The sequence below is a fragment of the Opisthorchis viverrini genome, assembly GCF_000715545.1.
Source record: "Opisthorchis viverrini unplaced genomic scaffold opera_v5_51, whole genome shotgun sequence".
Classification (NCBI taxonomy): Eukaryota; Metazoa; Platyhelminthes; class Trematoda; order Opisthorchiida; family Opisthorchiidae; genus Opisthorchis; species Opisthorchis viverrini.
This window is the reverse complement of record NW_008751707.1, coordinates 1,003,862-1,019,673: the sequence shown is the minus strand read 5'-3', so window position 1 is coordinate 1,019,673 and position 15,812 is coordinate 1,003,862. Positions and strand designations below refer to the sequence as shown.

Sequence of the window (15,812 nt, the reverse complement as noted above, 5' to 3'; positions counted from 1 at the left end):
AGGTCAACCCATAGAACAAACAGGCAACAACGCCAGGTATCTCTGATCTCATGTCTCTGCCAGCTCTGAGCTACCTTAGGTGCGCACAGTGTAGGCAATGCACGTCCCTCATTCTCACATATTTCCTAATGAGCTCGCATCGACCGCATTCCTATTATCTACACGTAAGTACCGCTTATCGTTTTCGAAATCAGGCGACGTCGTCCCATTGAAGTAGTCGGAAATTGTGGTAACTTTTTCCGGGAGGCATTCTCACTCACATGAATGTGCTTTCTAGCAGACCTTCTGGACACTTTTTCCTATTTTGAGTCTCCAGAGTAGACACAGCTCTCTTTTTACCCCGTTTGAATGGCAGCAATGAACCACTATCAACCCTCGACGGACCCAGGAATATCTTAACCACAATGACAACCTTAAACGGCTGTCCACGAACCGAAGTAGGGCGTCGTGATGACGGTACCGTGACTACCATACCCAGTCTGATAGCTTGACCGTATTTCTCTTTATGCCAAATATTTCCTAGACGAGCGTGTTAACTATAAGACCCTTTCGGTCCGTTCAGTTTGTGCAAGAACTTAAAAGCAGTGGACATCTCATTGTGCCGTAAGATTGATAAGCTTACAAACCGAACAGTTAAACCATCGGCACTTTTGGTGGCTCGGAATATCGGTGATTATCAATGCCTGCCTTAAGCCAGATATAACGTGTGCTTACCATCATAGTAAAAAAATGACCAGACGTGACGAATTTCTGGGCTTCGCTGGGACACTTGCCGCAACCACAGAAGAATTTTTCATATCCAGGTCGCGAATCCCCGCTCTAATTTTACTCTGAGCGGACGTAATGAGGGCGATTATTGTGTTTGAGATTGTGTTTTGAGATTATATCCAAGTACAGTGCGCAATAAAGCACGCAAAGAACCAGCTTTTCCACAAAATCATCCACCGTTTTTATAGCGGCAATGCTCCAGGCAACGGACTGCCATTAAAATACAAATTCTGCGCGCAAAGTGGACTCCGAGTTAGTTTAAACAACTTCTTGAACTGCGGCTGCTTTGGGAGATCTTAAGCGTCCGATTAATTAGCATCGAATGTTAAAAATTTATGTTAAAGTTTTCTTCTTCCGAACCACGGTTTCGGTGAAATTTTGGGTGTGCCTTTAGGACGCGGCTAATTTTCCCCAGTCATTTGCTTACTTCGTTAATGTACTTTTGACTTCACTTGTTCTGGTTATCTCTACCCGAAGCTCACCTTGCCACAAAGGCCACACCGTTCAAAATTGGGTACTGGTATGTTTGTCCGCGTATAAATATGCGCAGCTGACCTTCTTAATAGCACGCGTTCGTCTCGTGTGCTAAGCCTGCCATGACCTGTTTTCCCACGAGTTCCCTGCGATTACAGCGCCAATGAGGATCACGAGTTGCACTATTGAGCCAACATTCTACCCACCATTGCTTGATGTGTGGACGCTGACCCTGCACCGTGCCGATCAGTGACAGACTGGTGCGCTGGCGCTACGAACGAAGACAATTGAGACTTAAATCTGCTTACCATTGTGTGAATAGTTCTGTGGAATATTGGAACAATTCTCCCTTTGATACTCGAAATTATCGAAACCACGCGTTTTCAAATTTCGTATTTGGCACCTCAACACTCAGTATAACTGGATCCTCAAGGATATGTTATTCTGCGGCTGACGACTCCTTTTTTCCCTTCCAATTGACCTCCCGAATTACACTTCCAGCCGTTGCTGCGCTTTCTCTATGGCACTTCTGCTTTAGGCGCACCACATGCTACAGAGCCATTATTCTCGCTTTTAACCTAGTCCTTGACACTTTTACCTACCTAAAATGAGTCACACATAATCGCTTGCTTTGAACTCCATTGTCAGGTGACATAACTTTTAGACGTGGTTCACAATTGGACTGCACTCCCACTAACCCCGTTGAAACCCTCACAGACTGTATAAGGTTTTTACAACGAACAGAATGTTTTTCTTCACTCCATATATAACATTAGAAGCCGTTCTATAAAAGTGCAAATCACAAACAGTCAGTGTTTTACTCGCGTGCGAACCATCCAACTCCTGTGACAGAAGAACCATCAGAGAAAGAGTGCTCAGACAAGCCCTTCCGAAAAAGTTTGGCTATTAGTTCATGAACACCTCCAAGTCCGGTAGTGCCTAATCGGCGGATGGAAGCACGGATAAAAAGCACCGTAGCGAAGAGGCAAATCACGAATCCGAAACTCCTGGTGTCGACCGAAGCGCAAGCAGTATCAAGCGCTCTTCGACCAGAAGCTGCGGGCCTTCTGCTCACTAATCTTGAGTACACAACCGATCCACTGGATCTGTTAGCCACATCTGCACAGTCAATCTCCTGGATGATAGCTTCGACCAGTCTTTTGCCCACGTCCTTCGTTCTTCAGCTTTTTCCACCTCTATCTTATCGCATCAAAGGGTGCGGTATGTTTTCTGCATTGTAAGGCGTGTATCCTACCCAAAAGTCACAAGCATCCTGCAACAGCCAAGTAGCGGCCAAACATGATTCATCATGAAGACTAATTTCCACTCCCACTCCCTAATTATTTCGATAGCTATATAATATTTCTACCTGCAATTAGCTCGCTGCTGCCGGAATTCCATCTTCGGCTGACGAGCCTTTCAGTGCGAGAATGGGCATGAGCAATTCCACTGCTACGAAGTTGAGTCTAACAGTACTGCACAACCGACTTATTTTCGCCTAACGGCACATAAGCCCGACGATTACAAGCCTATCTGGAGGCTGATAGTCTGCAGAAAGTAGAGGAACCTAGGTTACGCTTCATTCCACCCGATGGTCCATGAGATATGGAGTTGCCCATTATCCACATAATGCTCTTAGCTGCAAAACCTTAACAAGCGGAGGAAAACTTTCTACGCCAAAATGTTGCATTTTCTTGCGGATGAGCTCGAACCAAAAACAGTCCTAACCTACGTTCATATTTTTGCGGCTCACCCAATTTCATTGTTCACTGAAACAACCATGCCTCTGCCTGGAAAGTCCTGTGGGATAATTTCCCCAGGTCGCTGAGACCCGGGATGCCCAAATGGGGCACCAAATTCCACCGCTGCGTACCACTACGCTCCCCAATAACGCACCGATGATGTCACCTCGAATGGTGACGAAACGTCCGCAATCGAACTGCCCAGCTCAGCGAACAAGCCAACGATCATCTAACCTACCTGAGCTACCAATATTTTCATTCATAGAAAAGACACAGTATGTTTGAATAGTTCATTTTTGGTAAATTAGACCTAGTGGCCTAGTTTGGTGAAAGCACCTTTTCAAATGCAGTCATGTGCGAATTGAGAACGTGATTAGGTTGTCACCTTGTGATTATTTTTACAGAGAGAATATGGTGAGGATTACAGTTGAAACACGCTAATATGTGCCTTTACACTTTCTGGGTGTCGACTGACCACGGGAAAACCACTACGCTCATATTTTCAGTAAATAACATCCTGGTGGATATTACCAACCACTGCTCTTTTGCAGTCCGCCAATATTCCTAAAAATTCAAACGGATGAAAATCTGAAAGTAAGTGTTACAACTTGGAGAGTGCATACGGTTGTTTGTATGGTGCCACCTTATGACAAGCATCGATAGATGTGTTACTCTAAATGTGCACCAGCTAGAGTATGGAATAGTGCATGTGGATACGATTTTTGCACACTAAGCGACCTGTAGTGGGAAACTATGAACAATTTAATGGTTCTCAATGGGGAAAACGTCAATAGTTCAGGTGGCGAAGATGGTGGTCGTTTGCTTGTTCTCTGAGCTGGGCAATTTGATTGCTTTAATGTTTAATGGTTTGAACAGGCACCGGTTTGATGCGCATGTGAGTCAACCTTTGATGGCCTGGCAGGCTACACGTGCTATCCCGACCACGGCTCTGTTCGTCACCTGCAAAATTAGTCCTTCCTCAGCCCCCAGGATCTAGCGAATTTTGAGGCTTCTTTCATAAAGCCATTGAAGTGGGCTGAGTAAGGTTTTAACGCGGTAACGGTCTGAAGTTTCTCTGTGACTTTGTTTCTCCTGAACTGTCGTAGCAACGGAACACTCGTCTGCAGAGTCGGTAGACACGTAACGGCTCATATGTTTGCAGCTTTTCCAAACTTTATCCATGTCCTATTATCTGCGTGACACGGCGGGACCTTGTACGACTCTTAACTGGAATAACTAAATGACCTTACAACAAGCATACAAAGGTTCGTGGTTGATCTCTTTGCTCAGAAGTTGGTCCTTGTCTAGCTGCTAGCATTCGGGAACATAGCACTCTTGACAAACCTGTCGGTTTCGAAAATTATTTATTAAATGTTCGAGTGGAGGTGATGTTTAATTTGGTTGCGAGTTGCACCCATATAATAATAAGTTTTAGCCAGGTATGAAGGAAAGAATCATATTTTCCGGGAGCTGATATTCTTGAACAGTACATAGTTGCCCCGCTTAGTGCGCTCGATCCATTGGGGCCTGTAAGTGCGTCTAAATTTTGGCTGGAGGCAGGGAGTAAACGAAGATGAAACTTCAGTCAATATTATGCACGCAACACACGAGTAATAATTTTACAAAAGAAATAGTAACATGGAGTGTGTTTAATAAATATGGTTTTGAAGTCGAGGAGTTCAGATGGCGTTGGGATCTTCGCGAACAATAATAAGGTTAACTCGGATCTAAAACGATTGTGTTCATTTAAAACGGTTAACATATTTTTGTCAGTGTAGGTCCATTCACATAATTTGTCACCAGCAGCCCAGAATTCAGCCTTGGCCTGGGATAAACACTAATTCTACATTATGTGTTATAGGTTATGAGGACTAATGTGTTTTAGTTGCGTATTTCTAGCCAACCAGAGCTGACAAACCATGAAATGTGACCGTGTAAGGCAATGGTACTTCCGGGGACACTTTTGCTTTTATTGAGAATCCAGTTATTTTCTTCCAGTGGTGCACCGTATAGTCACAAATCGTGAAAAACTTGTGAAACGTCTGGGAAGCTTCGAATAGTAAATCTCACCCTAGGAGAGAATGTATATGTCAAACATTTTGCAAACTGAGGAATCGATCTTACGAATTCCTTCCGCTAATAGTTCACACTTTACAGCTTAGGCCAAAGACGGCTGAAAGCTTTCTGATAATCTGATAATAAGAAATACCATAGGTTATTAAAGACTAAAGAACGAACGTATAATTAGAATGATCATAAACGGTTTAGTGCAAAATTAGCTTTGGAACTTTCACATGGCGCCGTTGCTCAGCGCCCGGAATGACAGCCATCAGATGGCATAAGTCTTTTTAAGCTGTTGACATGTTCACCGAGGCTGGCAATTAACTTGCTAGCGTCTCTTCACCATTCGAGACTAGACCATCAGTACAAATACTGATGACGTCTTAGATCAGAAGCTACCTGTTTACCTGCATGCATTTGCGTAACACCAGGCTGAAAACGATTTAATACTGCAAGCTTTTGCAGGGAAATAGAAATGCTTTTAATTTTTACCTGAGATCTGCGACGATGTCTATGAAAACTTCACTCGCAGTAGCAACCCGTAGAAGCATGTTTCGCTGTTAAACATATCCGAGTGTTTACATTGTCACTGGGGAGTGGTATTGACGACAGCTTAATGATTAGGTTTTCTTGATATGTTTAGGCATTTTCTGAAATGTAGCGGAGCGTTACTAAATAGGAACCTCGAATTATTCTTATACACAGTTTTGTGGACAGGTGGTGTCATAGTAACCCTTTTGATACTTTTAGAACGTTTCTTCAAACATCGATTCGGTAGCTTATCTTATCAGTGTTGGGCAACTAACATAGACCACAGAAAAAGAGTTTAATAGAGTTAAGCCAATTTCTTATTTAGTTATTCAGCTGAAACTGAACCGAAAAGCTTATCACTAGTATGCGTTGAGGATAACGTGAGTGATCATTCCACTTCTGTGAAGCATTTTTTTTTATAAAACTTGTAATAATTTAACATCAATTTGGTCATATCCTTTGCGCAGTACCTTCGACGATCTCGTCTGCTCTTGCATCTTAATTGAACTTATAGCAGTGAAGTTTCTGTACAACTCAACTTTATTTGGAAAACTTGAATAATGCTGATCTTGGGCGGATAGCGCTTGTTGACTAGCGTTTTGTTTTGCACTCAGCCAAGCGATGGCTTATTGCCTGCCTGTTGGTCCATTCATGTTAGATAATAGATATCCTTGTTTTCGGAAACGTCGAATTTGGTGTAGCTTATGTTTAATTTAACTTCAAAGTGATCTGACAGCAGTGAGGTATAGTGAATTAAATCCACAAACAAGACCAATGCAGCGGCTTATGTTAATAGGAGTTGCCAACGTATAGGCTTTTAAAGTGGGGAACACGCCGAAAAAGAGTAGTTCTTGGGGACGTTTATGGGACTATTTATGGGAGGCTGAACTGCAAAATGATTCCGTTTTGACTGGGAAGATTTTTCTGGTATGATTCATTGCGACAGAATGTATGCCTCACTTTTATTTTTGTTCGAAAAGTCCCATTTAGTGGTCTCCCTTAACCCTCGCTGGATACAAACAGTTCCCATCTGATGCTCTTCCTTTACGTAGCACGAATGAGCCTTCCTAACTATCCGCCCTTTTTTGTCATTCGTGTTACAAATCATGAACATTAAAACGCCCTCCAGTCGACGATCTCAAACAAATAGCAAATCAGGCAGTAGAATCTCGAATAATCCTCATCAACTTTATCATCAGCGTTAAACCAACGGAACTACTCAGATGTCTCGAATATATTTTCATTTAAAACCTGAGACAACAGTTATGCATTAGTTCTGGCTAAGGCATTCCGCAGATAAGTTTACGAATTTCGAAGATAAATCTCAGGCAGATTTTAATTGTAAAAAATGATTTCCGCTGGTTGAAACTGTATGCTTAAAGTTCCACTGAAGCCAAAGTACATAGAAAAACAACCGGCTATGACTGCCGACCTACCGTCTGTAGCCACTAACACATGGTTGAAGATAATTCAAATTATTTTCGCTAATTGAGGCTAGAAACTTTCTGATACCGGTTCTCGAACTAACCTCGTCCTTCTGTATTGACTCTTGTTCCGAAGCGTGAAAAACGCCTAATTTGTATTTTCCCAAATTTTTGAAATAAATCCGATAGTTTTTTGTACGTAGTGCATCCAAGGCGACAGGGTTGACCGTATGAAAGGGAAATGTGTTAGAAAAATGTTATCTTTCTTTCATGACTTATTTACAAGTGACCAGTTAAAAGCAGAGGTTTGAGCCAAAAGGTCTCAACGTTTGAAACCAAGAAGGAAGAACGAAGGAGCCTTATAAGTTTTGGGAAATAAGTGAATAGGTTATGTACGGTCTTTTACTTATTAGTTGTCTACTCGTTAGTCTATTCACTGTATCGACCCGACTGAGTTTTCACTATCTTATCTCGACTAAGTCCAGATGCATTTGCCCAGCCATCAGCACTGTTACTTACATAAGATGAGTGCTGAATACTGGGCTTATAGCTAAGTTTCAACGCCTGAACATTCTTGGTTTATTTGTATTGCTGAGATGTCAGCTGAGGTTGGGACTCTTAAGTTATTCTGTGCATCTTAGGACATACTGGTGGCTTTATGGCGGCTGTGAGTGATGACTTACCACTTTTCAACTATGTTGTAAAACCCATCCTTGGTTCTGTGAATCATCAGAAACGTGTTCCTTGTTTAACGCACATTATTCAGGTATAAACCACAACTACTGTAAACGTTGCAAGGACAAGAATGTGGTTCATTCATTCCTGATTCATATGGGTATGGACCACTTGCTTTGATTACGATGCGTCATAAGACCATACATAACCCCAAAAAGTATGAATTATTCGTTCCAAAACACCGTAAAATTGTAAGTGCAAATCGGACTTGAGTAGATTGCTGCAATTCTCTTCTCTGGAAACAACCTCGTAAAACCCTATTTCGGAATAGCTCTCCTATATTCTAGTAGTTTTTCGATTAAATATTTCACTTTGTTCTACTGTATTTAGGACCACATTTGTGAGTATACAGAAAATTTACAAATATTTTTGAGGTTGTCAAAGTTTTGTCAATCAGAATTTCAACTTGTATAGGTAACTGATTGTCTGCGACCGGAATGCCCGGCAAACACAAACTAGCGATTGCACCGCTAAAGTTATTTGTCCTCCTGGCAGGTGGGGCCGGAAGCCCATGGTTTTCCGCCTTTTGCCTGATCGATATCTGACACTCGTATGAATTTAGTCGGTGTCATATATAACACTCAAGTAATCAGCCGCGCATCATATCCCGCAGCCGAATTTGTAAACTGGAAACTTTTTCAGATTGGCAAGACGCTTGTCTTAGTAGACTGGGCAGAGTAAATTGCTGAAAGTAGGATCGTCTTTATTGTTCTCCCGCAAATACTGGTTTCTATATCTGAATAAAGTTCCGCAGTATCCTGTGAAGTGGCATCTTAATATCAACGATTATGATACTAGTAAAAGTTCGCATGCGATTTCTAGACTGTGAAAGACTGGTTAATTTCGCAAAACTAACCATTCAATAGACCTTCCACAGAATGTCATGTGAATAGCCATAACCTTAGTATATTTTGAGATACCTTACTTCACTAAAAACGCATTTCCCTCGAAGTCCTTCTGTTGTTCCCTTCAAGGCGCTAATTAAGGGGAGGAAACAAGTTTAAAGTTCTGCTTGTGTCATGTGAGTATTGAGAATTCGTATAGCAACTGAAGTACTGTTGTCTAGCAAATTAGGTTGGTTAGAGAAGGATTCAATCTCAGCTGAAGCTCTCGTTCACGATGTTCTTCAACCACACATTCCAAATGCAACAACATCCAAGGTATCGCAATATTTTCCCTAGCACGTTACTCCTCATAATTTTGAAAACTCTTTGGTAGGTCGCTCGTGGCACTCCTGAATAAAAAAACATGGATTTCGAAGTTTTTATCAAACTCAAAGACAGCTTCATCTCTAGACAAATACATGTTGTCATGGGATCCGTTGATTATTTGTTTTTTTAGTTTGTGTGCAGCTGTAGGTGACACTGAAGTTGTGCATGTATTCCCGTTGAAAAGAGTCAAGATGATATTTTACGAAAATCGTTAAATTCATTTCACACCAAGAAAAATGAGGTACAATGAGATTTTGAGCTATTCAGTTTTCCTTTTGGGGAAGTTCCGGAGGCTCGGATGTGGCAGGTGCACCAAGTTCATTTTCTCATAACGAATGAGCATTCATAACGAGAGCACTGAATCTAATGCGGCAAAAACAACATAATTTCGCCAACTGCCTTTCAAACACCTGCAAACTTTTCTTAGTCTAGTCGTTCCTAAGGGATTGCTAATTCAGATAAATTATACTGGTATTTTATGTGACTTGATGGCTCTTGAAGGCTCAGTACGTCCGAAATTGGAATATGTTTTTGTCAATTCAATATGAGAAAATTATCATGGGTGAACGATTATTCTTTAATCCATAGCAAAACTCAGGCAGACTACTCATAGCTCAGTCTGTCAGAATAACTTCCCCCCACAGCTTATCCACGTACATCGTTACTATTTTCAAAAGCCGCCGAATTCATATGAATGCGGACGTGCTTTCCGCTGATAGCTTCAGTCAAAGAGGTCACCCGAGAGCAGCACTCTGCATTTATATCTGCATCGCTGTGTGATAATTTACCTATCCTTCTCTCATGGACCAAGGAATTAGCCCATGTTTTCCATTCATTCATACACTGCTTTGGGCCGAAATTCATACTGAATCTAAAGAGTCCACAGGCGAAAGAGGTGCAGCCAAATAATCTGTCTTATTGCTGGCATTTGATGAGCTTGGTCATGTCCTTAAACATAAAAGGAAAATCATTGTAATCCAAAATCAATGTTGCGTTCATTTATTGGCATTTAACTGCCAAAAGGCCCATTTCGTGCCTTTTGATTCGCCAGGGGCTGAATTCCCACATGCTTCAAATAATGACTGCTTCTAACTTCTAACCATGCACAGAAATACCAATTAGCCAAACCGCCTCTCCATTTGAACTTGGTCAGTTCACTAGTGGAGGTGAGGTAAAAATGACAGACTACGGCAGGTTTTCATGTGTTGTGCAAACGACCTGTTCTTTTACGTAATAATACGCTTTTCCGTGATGTTTCTCATTTGCCGAATAATTTGTTTGGCTCAGCTGGGATATCAGGATTAAACAAGGAATGTAATGACCCAAACTATGCCGAAAATGCTGTGGAGCAAGCTCCCATATAGTATGTCTGAAGGACTGTGCATCCACGGGCTCAGAAACCACTCTGTGTGTGATATCTGTTTAGCGTGTGAATATAAACCAAAGTAATCTTTTTTCGGGGTCAAGTACCTAGCCAGGTTATAATCTCATGTTAACTACAAATTACAATGCATCTAGCGCCTCTAGCTGATTTTCACTCTCTGTGTAAAGCGCAACATAGGTAAGCCTCAGGTCACACACAAATCAGAAATGTGTCCAATAGTATTCAGCTTTCTGGTGCCACCGGGGTTGGTGCTCAGTGTCTTGTGAAACTTCAGGTTAGTTTAGCACAAATGTTACTATGTACATTGGTCACCGCACTGGCCTCAACCGAAAACAAGACTCGAAAAACGGTCAACTTGAACATCCCAGTTTATATTCTTAGGTTTGAGGGAGAACCCTCCGGATAGGGCCAAGTGATTTATCGGACCGGCTGATAACTGTTTTCAATGCAGATGGTGTCTAGCTCTGTTAGAAGAGGGACCAATGTGAAGGTGCGTTCGTTTTCAGGTTCTAATGCGCGCTATCTTTTCAAAGTAAAGCGTTTGTTCCTAGGTGAAAATAAACAGATCTTGTAGTGACATCTCTTTGGAGCTGCCACATAGCTGTCATACAACCTGGAAGCGACGTGAGGACTGAAGTACTACGAGGTTGATGAAGCCTGTACAGGTATAACAGAAAATTCTCAGATGGGTCCGCATGGCAAATGTCCTATTGAAATGTTGCACATCATCTGATTTATGGGTAACAGATTGACCTCACAGGACCCCAATTCCGACGGACATTTACATTTTAAGAGAGTACACAGGTGAGAAGTGGCATTAATCTATTTTGCATAACCTATCCCAGGAGTACATTGGGGTTTGAGATGGTCAATACTCACTTTCCACCTAGAACGTTACTCTTAGGTGACATAAATCCCATAGTGGCTTTAGAATGGATTGTACATATGAATGGGGCAGAATTTCAGGTTGACTCTGAACGTCTTTTGACGGAAAATAAGTACAGCGAATTTTTACAAAATGATTGTCAACTGGAGTGTAGTGAATGAATGTTCAGTGCAGAATAGTTCGGCACGGCATCGGCTGCCTGTTTCTGATACCCTTTTTAGACCGTGAATTTATTCACCAGCGTTACTTAGTTGTAAGGTGACCTAAAGTCGTGACGAGCGTTCAGGTACAAGAAGGCGTTACTAGGCAGACGAATAAACGGAGTACACTGTTGACCTTAAACTGGCCTCATTTGATCCATTTTGGTGTGCGTAAAAACCTATACTGAAATACGTCTCCTCTATAATTACTTGGACTGCACACTGAGTGGGGACATATATTATGGCTGTTTGTCTGTAATAATCACTCTGATATCATCGCTCCGATAGGCAACTTATGCAACTAGGTGCATCAGTATATTGAACCAGGCAGTAAAGCGCTGATGTTAATAAAGGTGTCGCTGCTAGGATGCAGTTGTGCAGTTGTGTGTGTGGTTGACTTCGCAGCCACTAACTGAAAATGATTCCAGTGAATTACGTCAACTTGTTAGGACAGTCGCTGTCTAGCAGTTTCATACCTGTTTTCTCCAAAGCTGTCTACAACTTAGATAACACCGTTCCCATCCTGTAAGGTGCATGCACATTGTGTCGACAAATTGCGTTCTCACAGAAAAGAAACTGCAGATAAGCGCGTGAAGACACAATAGTAAACAAGTTATGGCAGAGGGAGGGAAACTTCGGGTAGCTGGATTTTTATTATTTCCTGTGTGGAACTCTCGTCTCATTTACCATCTTTTTCGGCATAGTCGGGGCTTTCTTCGGACGTATGTGAAATAAACTTACCAAGGCATCGTACTTTGCCCCTTTATTTGATATGACCACTTCCCTTGACTGAAGAAACATTCAGGTAATATACTCACTTTCTACGTCAGATTTAGTTAACCGGTCACGAAAAATCTCGCTTGTCCGAAAGCACCATAGTGCTTCCAACTTGTGACAGTCGCCTTGTGAAGACGGTCAGAACGGTAATCCGGTGTTCCGAAATTGATCGTTTAAGGACTCCCAGGTGTTTCATTTGTATATTTCTATTGACGTTTTGGACACCAAGATCTACATTTGATCTCCTCACAGGCGTTAAATTCTTGCTTCCAGTCCAGTTAGAATTTGAGTAACATGTTCCATGAACACACTCCTTGAAAGCCAGGCTTCTTCCTAATGATCTTTGCAAAATGAGCCTTGAACAGACTCTTAGGCTCTCTTCAGTACACAAACAGCAGTATGCGTATATATGTCCTTTTTAAAACGAATTGTAGCAGATCATTCTGCCACCTGTCTTTTGACATTAACCTTTGGTGATGTTCACCGTTCGGGGTTTATGACTTCCTTCTTCAGTGGGTTCTAATTGAGTGATGATGCATGTTTTACTTATTCGAACAGAAGAGATCAGTCCAAACGATACCCTAAGGTTATGGCACAGCCGGCGAAGCTGGAAATTGTCCTAGATTACTACGCGCGATGAAACTGCTTGATCACCATTGCCTAGTTTAACTTTTAGGAAGCTGAAAATACCATATAACCAAAGTAACGGAATGAAACTAACGGGCCACAAGTACATCCTCGACTATTTTCAATAGACACACACTCCAATAAACCCCGGGAAAAGTGATACGGTCAGAAATCTGACCTGAGAATCACAGACACAAAAACGAGAAGCAGATTAACATGGTTCTCTACGGACATGTTTTCCCTTTATTTATCCAGGCACGTGCTCCGAAATAGACTGTTGGTAACATGAATGCTGTTTAGGACTTCAGAAAGAGGCACAAGATTAAAACCCGATGTAGCTGAATTGGACATTAGTGCATAGTCTCATAGTACCTAGGTCCTTGTGCTTTCTGTCGTATTAAATTTTTCCGGCTCATCGGTTGGTGAGAACAGCGATTTTAGTCCCAGATATTCTCACACGAACGGAGAGTCCAGGTAACAACCAATTAGACAAGCTGACCAATTTTCGGGGTGAATAAAACTTTTCTCAAGTAGACTGTCTGGTGTGAAGTGGTGGCTGATTAACCGAAGTGGACCTTCAATGAAAAAGCTATATGGATGTCAAAGTTACACCGGGACGACCAAAATAGCTTGAAGGACAGGGATCCAGAAGGTGACCTTTGATTCCGGGGTTTTACAGGTCTATAATGCGCTATTTGACCAATAATACCAAAATACAGAACGGCGATGAAACACTTCACCTACTTGCAAAGTTTCGGTGCTCTTAAGTTTTCATCCTTTAAGTTGCCTTCATTATCATCGTTATCCCCGACAACACATAAGCAGTGGTAAATCCCGATGCTTTGCTGCCGCCGTTGAATAGTTTGATAGACTTTGGAGATAGTCAGGTCAACAGTTAACTGATCTGATCCAGGGTGCCCGGATCGGCAGGATCGCGCAACACTAGTTCGATCTCACATCTGCACCGTTCGCTGCTAGTCCTCTTCTGCGTACATTTCGTTTCGGAAGTAAAACCGTCAACAATAATATAATTTGGAGCTACAAATTAAATAGAAGACTACTTGATACTCGTTGCAAAGTAATAAACTCTGCCGAACCTCTGGGGGATTTCGTCGAAATCCAGCGGGCTGAATATACAGTTTTGTATCATTAGTAGGAGAACGGTTGTCCCGTCTTACCGGCTTTACAGATGAAATACTGAAAGGTTTTTTTCAGTTCCGGTATAACTTTCCCCTCAGGGACCAGTTTCTGTGAAACATGAGGTAGGTCATGAACATCTAGCTATGACAAGGCGCGAGTTTACGTGTTTAGGTCCCAAATGTAATTGCAATTATCTCTGAGTGATAAGTTTGAATTTTTGATTGTAACGCAGGCAGCTCTGTAAACGTGGGTAGTTTGGGTCTCAGCCAGCTTTAGTAATTCTAGATTTAGTAGTTCTGGCTGAGGTTGGAAACATCTTGTTGCATCGTCATCTCAAATTACTCATCGAAAGCTGATTGCGTGACTACATTCCAGGATAAAATAAAAAGACCACTCATTTGTTTAGTAGAAATCTAGATTCCTTTCAAATCATTGTGCAAAGCCAAAATTGCTCCCGACCGAATTTCAATCTATACTTGGAGACAAATGAGGAAACGTCAACCCCAAAATTACGGGATCTTAGTTTTGACCTAGTATTGGATATCGTTTAGGTGAAATCTGTATGCAAAATGCACATATTTTTGTCACCGTCAAATAAGACCACTTTTGGTTGTCTATCAGGTGGTTTTTATGGTAAGAAACAAATTCATTCAACTAAATTTGTAAATGCTCAAAGTGGCTTTTGAGATGTCTACCTTTTTTACGCTGTATTATCCAATAATATGCACTCATTTCAACCTTGTAATCTTGGTAACAGCTCTTTTTCTGTTTTCATGACAACTCTTGACATCATAGAACTCGGGATAATGGTTTTCCTAGCAATGGAATAAATCAAAACAGACCTACAGAACACAACGGATTCTTCAACATCCTCTAGTACCGGTTGTCTTCGAGCTTTCATCCTGTAGTTTGCTGAAAGCAGAACCAAAGTGCTCTCCTGAGGTATACCACATTGTATTGTCCCGCTTTTGGCAATATAGTTGCACTTTATATCCATGTTTTCCTCAACGAATTCTAACTATAAACCAAAGACTGAAGTAGTAGCTGTGCTTCGGACTTCTGAAGCTCAGTCATTTTCTATCGAAGATTGGAGTCAACTGTGCTTTTTCGTGCTCTTTGCACTTCTGAGGTAGACAGTGATGTGATATGCTCAGCTAACTCCATCATATTAACTTTACAGGCAGCTTAGCAGCTATGACTTAATTTGGTATTACCAACCGCTTTTATACTGTGGACGTTACCTGAAGATAATGAGGATATAACAAACCGAGTGGCTGAAGGATTTGATTTATTAGCATATAGCAGGAAAACCTGTTGAACAAATGGAATTTTATTGTAAGAAGTAGACGACATATCTGACGACTCAGGATATTATTCGAGCAACTACTTTTCCTCCACTGTAGTTTAGCTAAACAGTAACTGGAGATACTGAAGGTTTGGTTGCAGATCCAGGGTAACTGTGTGATATATCAACTCAGGTTAGATCCCTTATGCATCTTTGAGTCTTAACAAAAAAGGTGGAACTTTTTTCTGCAGCCGAATGTCACATCTAAAACTTGAATTTATCAAAAGGTTCTAACTACCTGTGTTGCGGTTTGTACCAACAAATTTCCAATCTGTATGTGGTTAAGCTAGTTTTGTGCTCCTGTGGACACTTATCAGGCACACTGAAATAATAATCTGAGCATACAAAATAATTTATGTCGGCCTCACAAATATGGGACTGCTTAACTGCTCAGCGTACATTCACGCAATGTAAATTCTATTCGGCTTCTTCTGGTTAACTTCCGACCAATAACAGGAACTTGTCTACTCTGATATTTCAAAGAATCTGTGGCATTAAACTATAACT

The 15,812-nt window shown here is 41.6% G+C and overlaps 1 protein-coding gene across 1 annotated transcript in view; it reads left to right on the top strand.

The window, feature by feature from the left end:
• Window positions 1-3,086: 3,086 nt before the first annotated feature.
• Window positions 3,087-15,812, top strand: part of T265_03524 (hypothetical protein) — a gene marked incomplete at both ends in the record, with an annotated part of 88,252 nt that continues 75,526 nt past the window's right edge. The window contains 2 exons of the mRNA XM_009168036.1: window positions 3,087-3,259; window positions 3,536-3,578. Of these exons, the coding sequence (XP_009166300.1) occupies window positions 3,087-3,259; window positions 3,536-3,578 (216 nt within the window). The remainder of the gene's footprint in view (window positions 3,260-3,535; window positions 3,579-15,812) is intronic.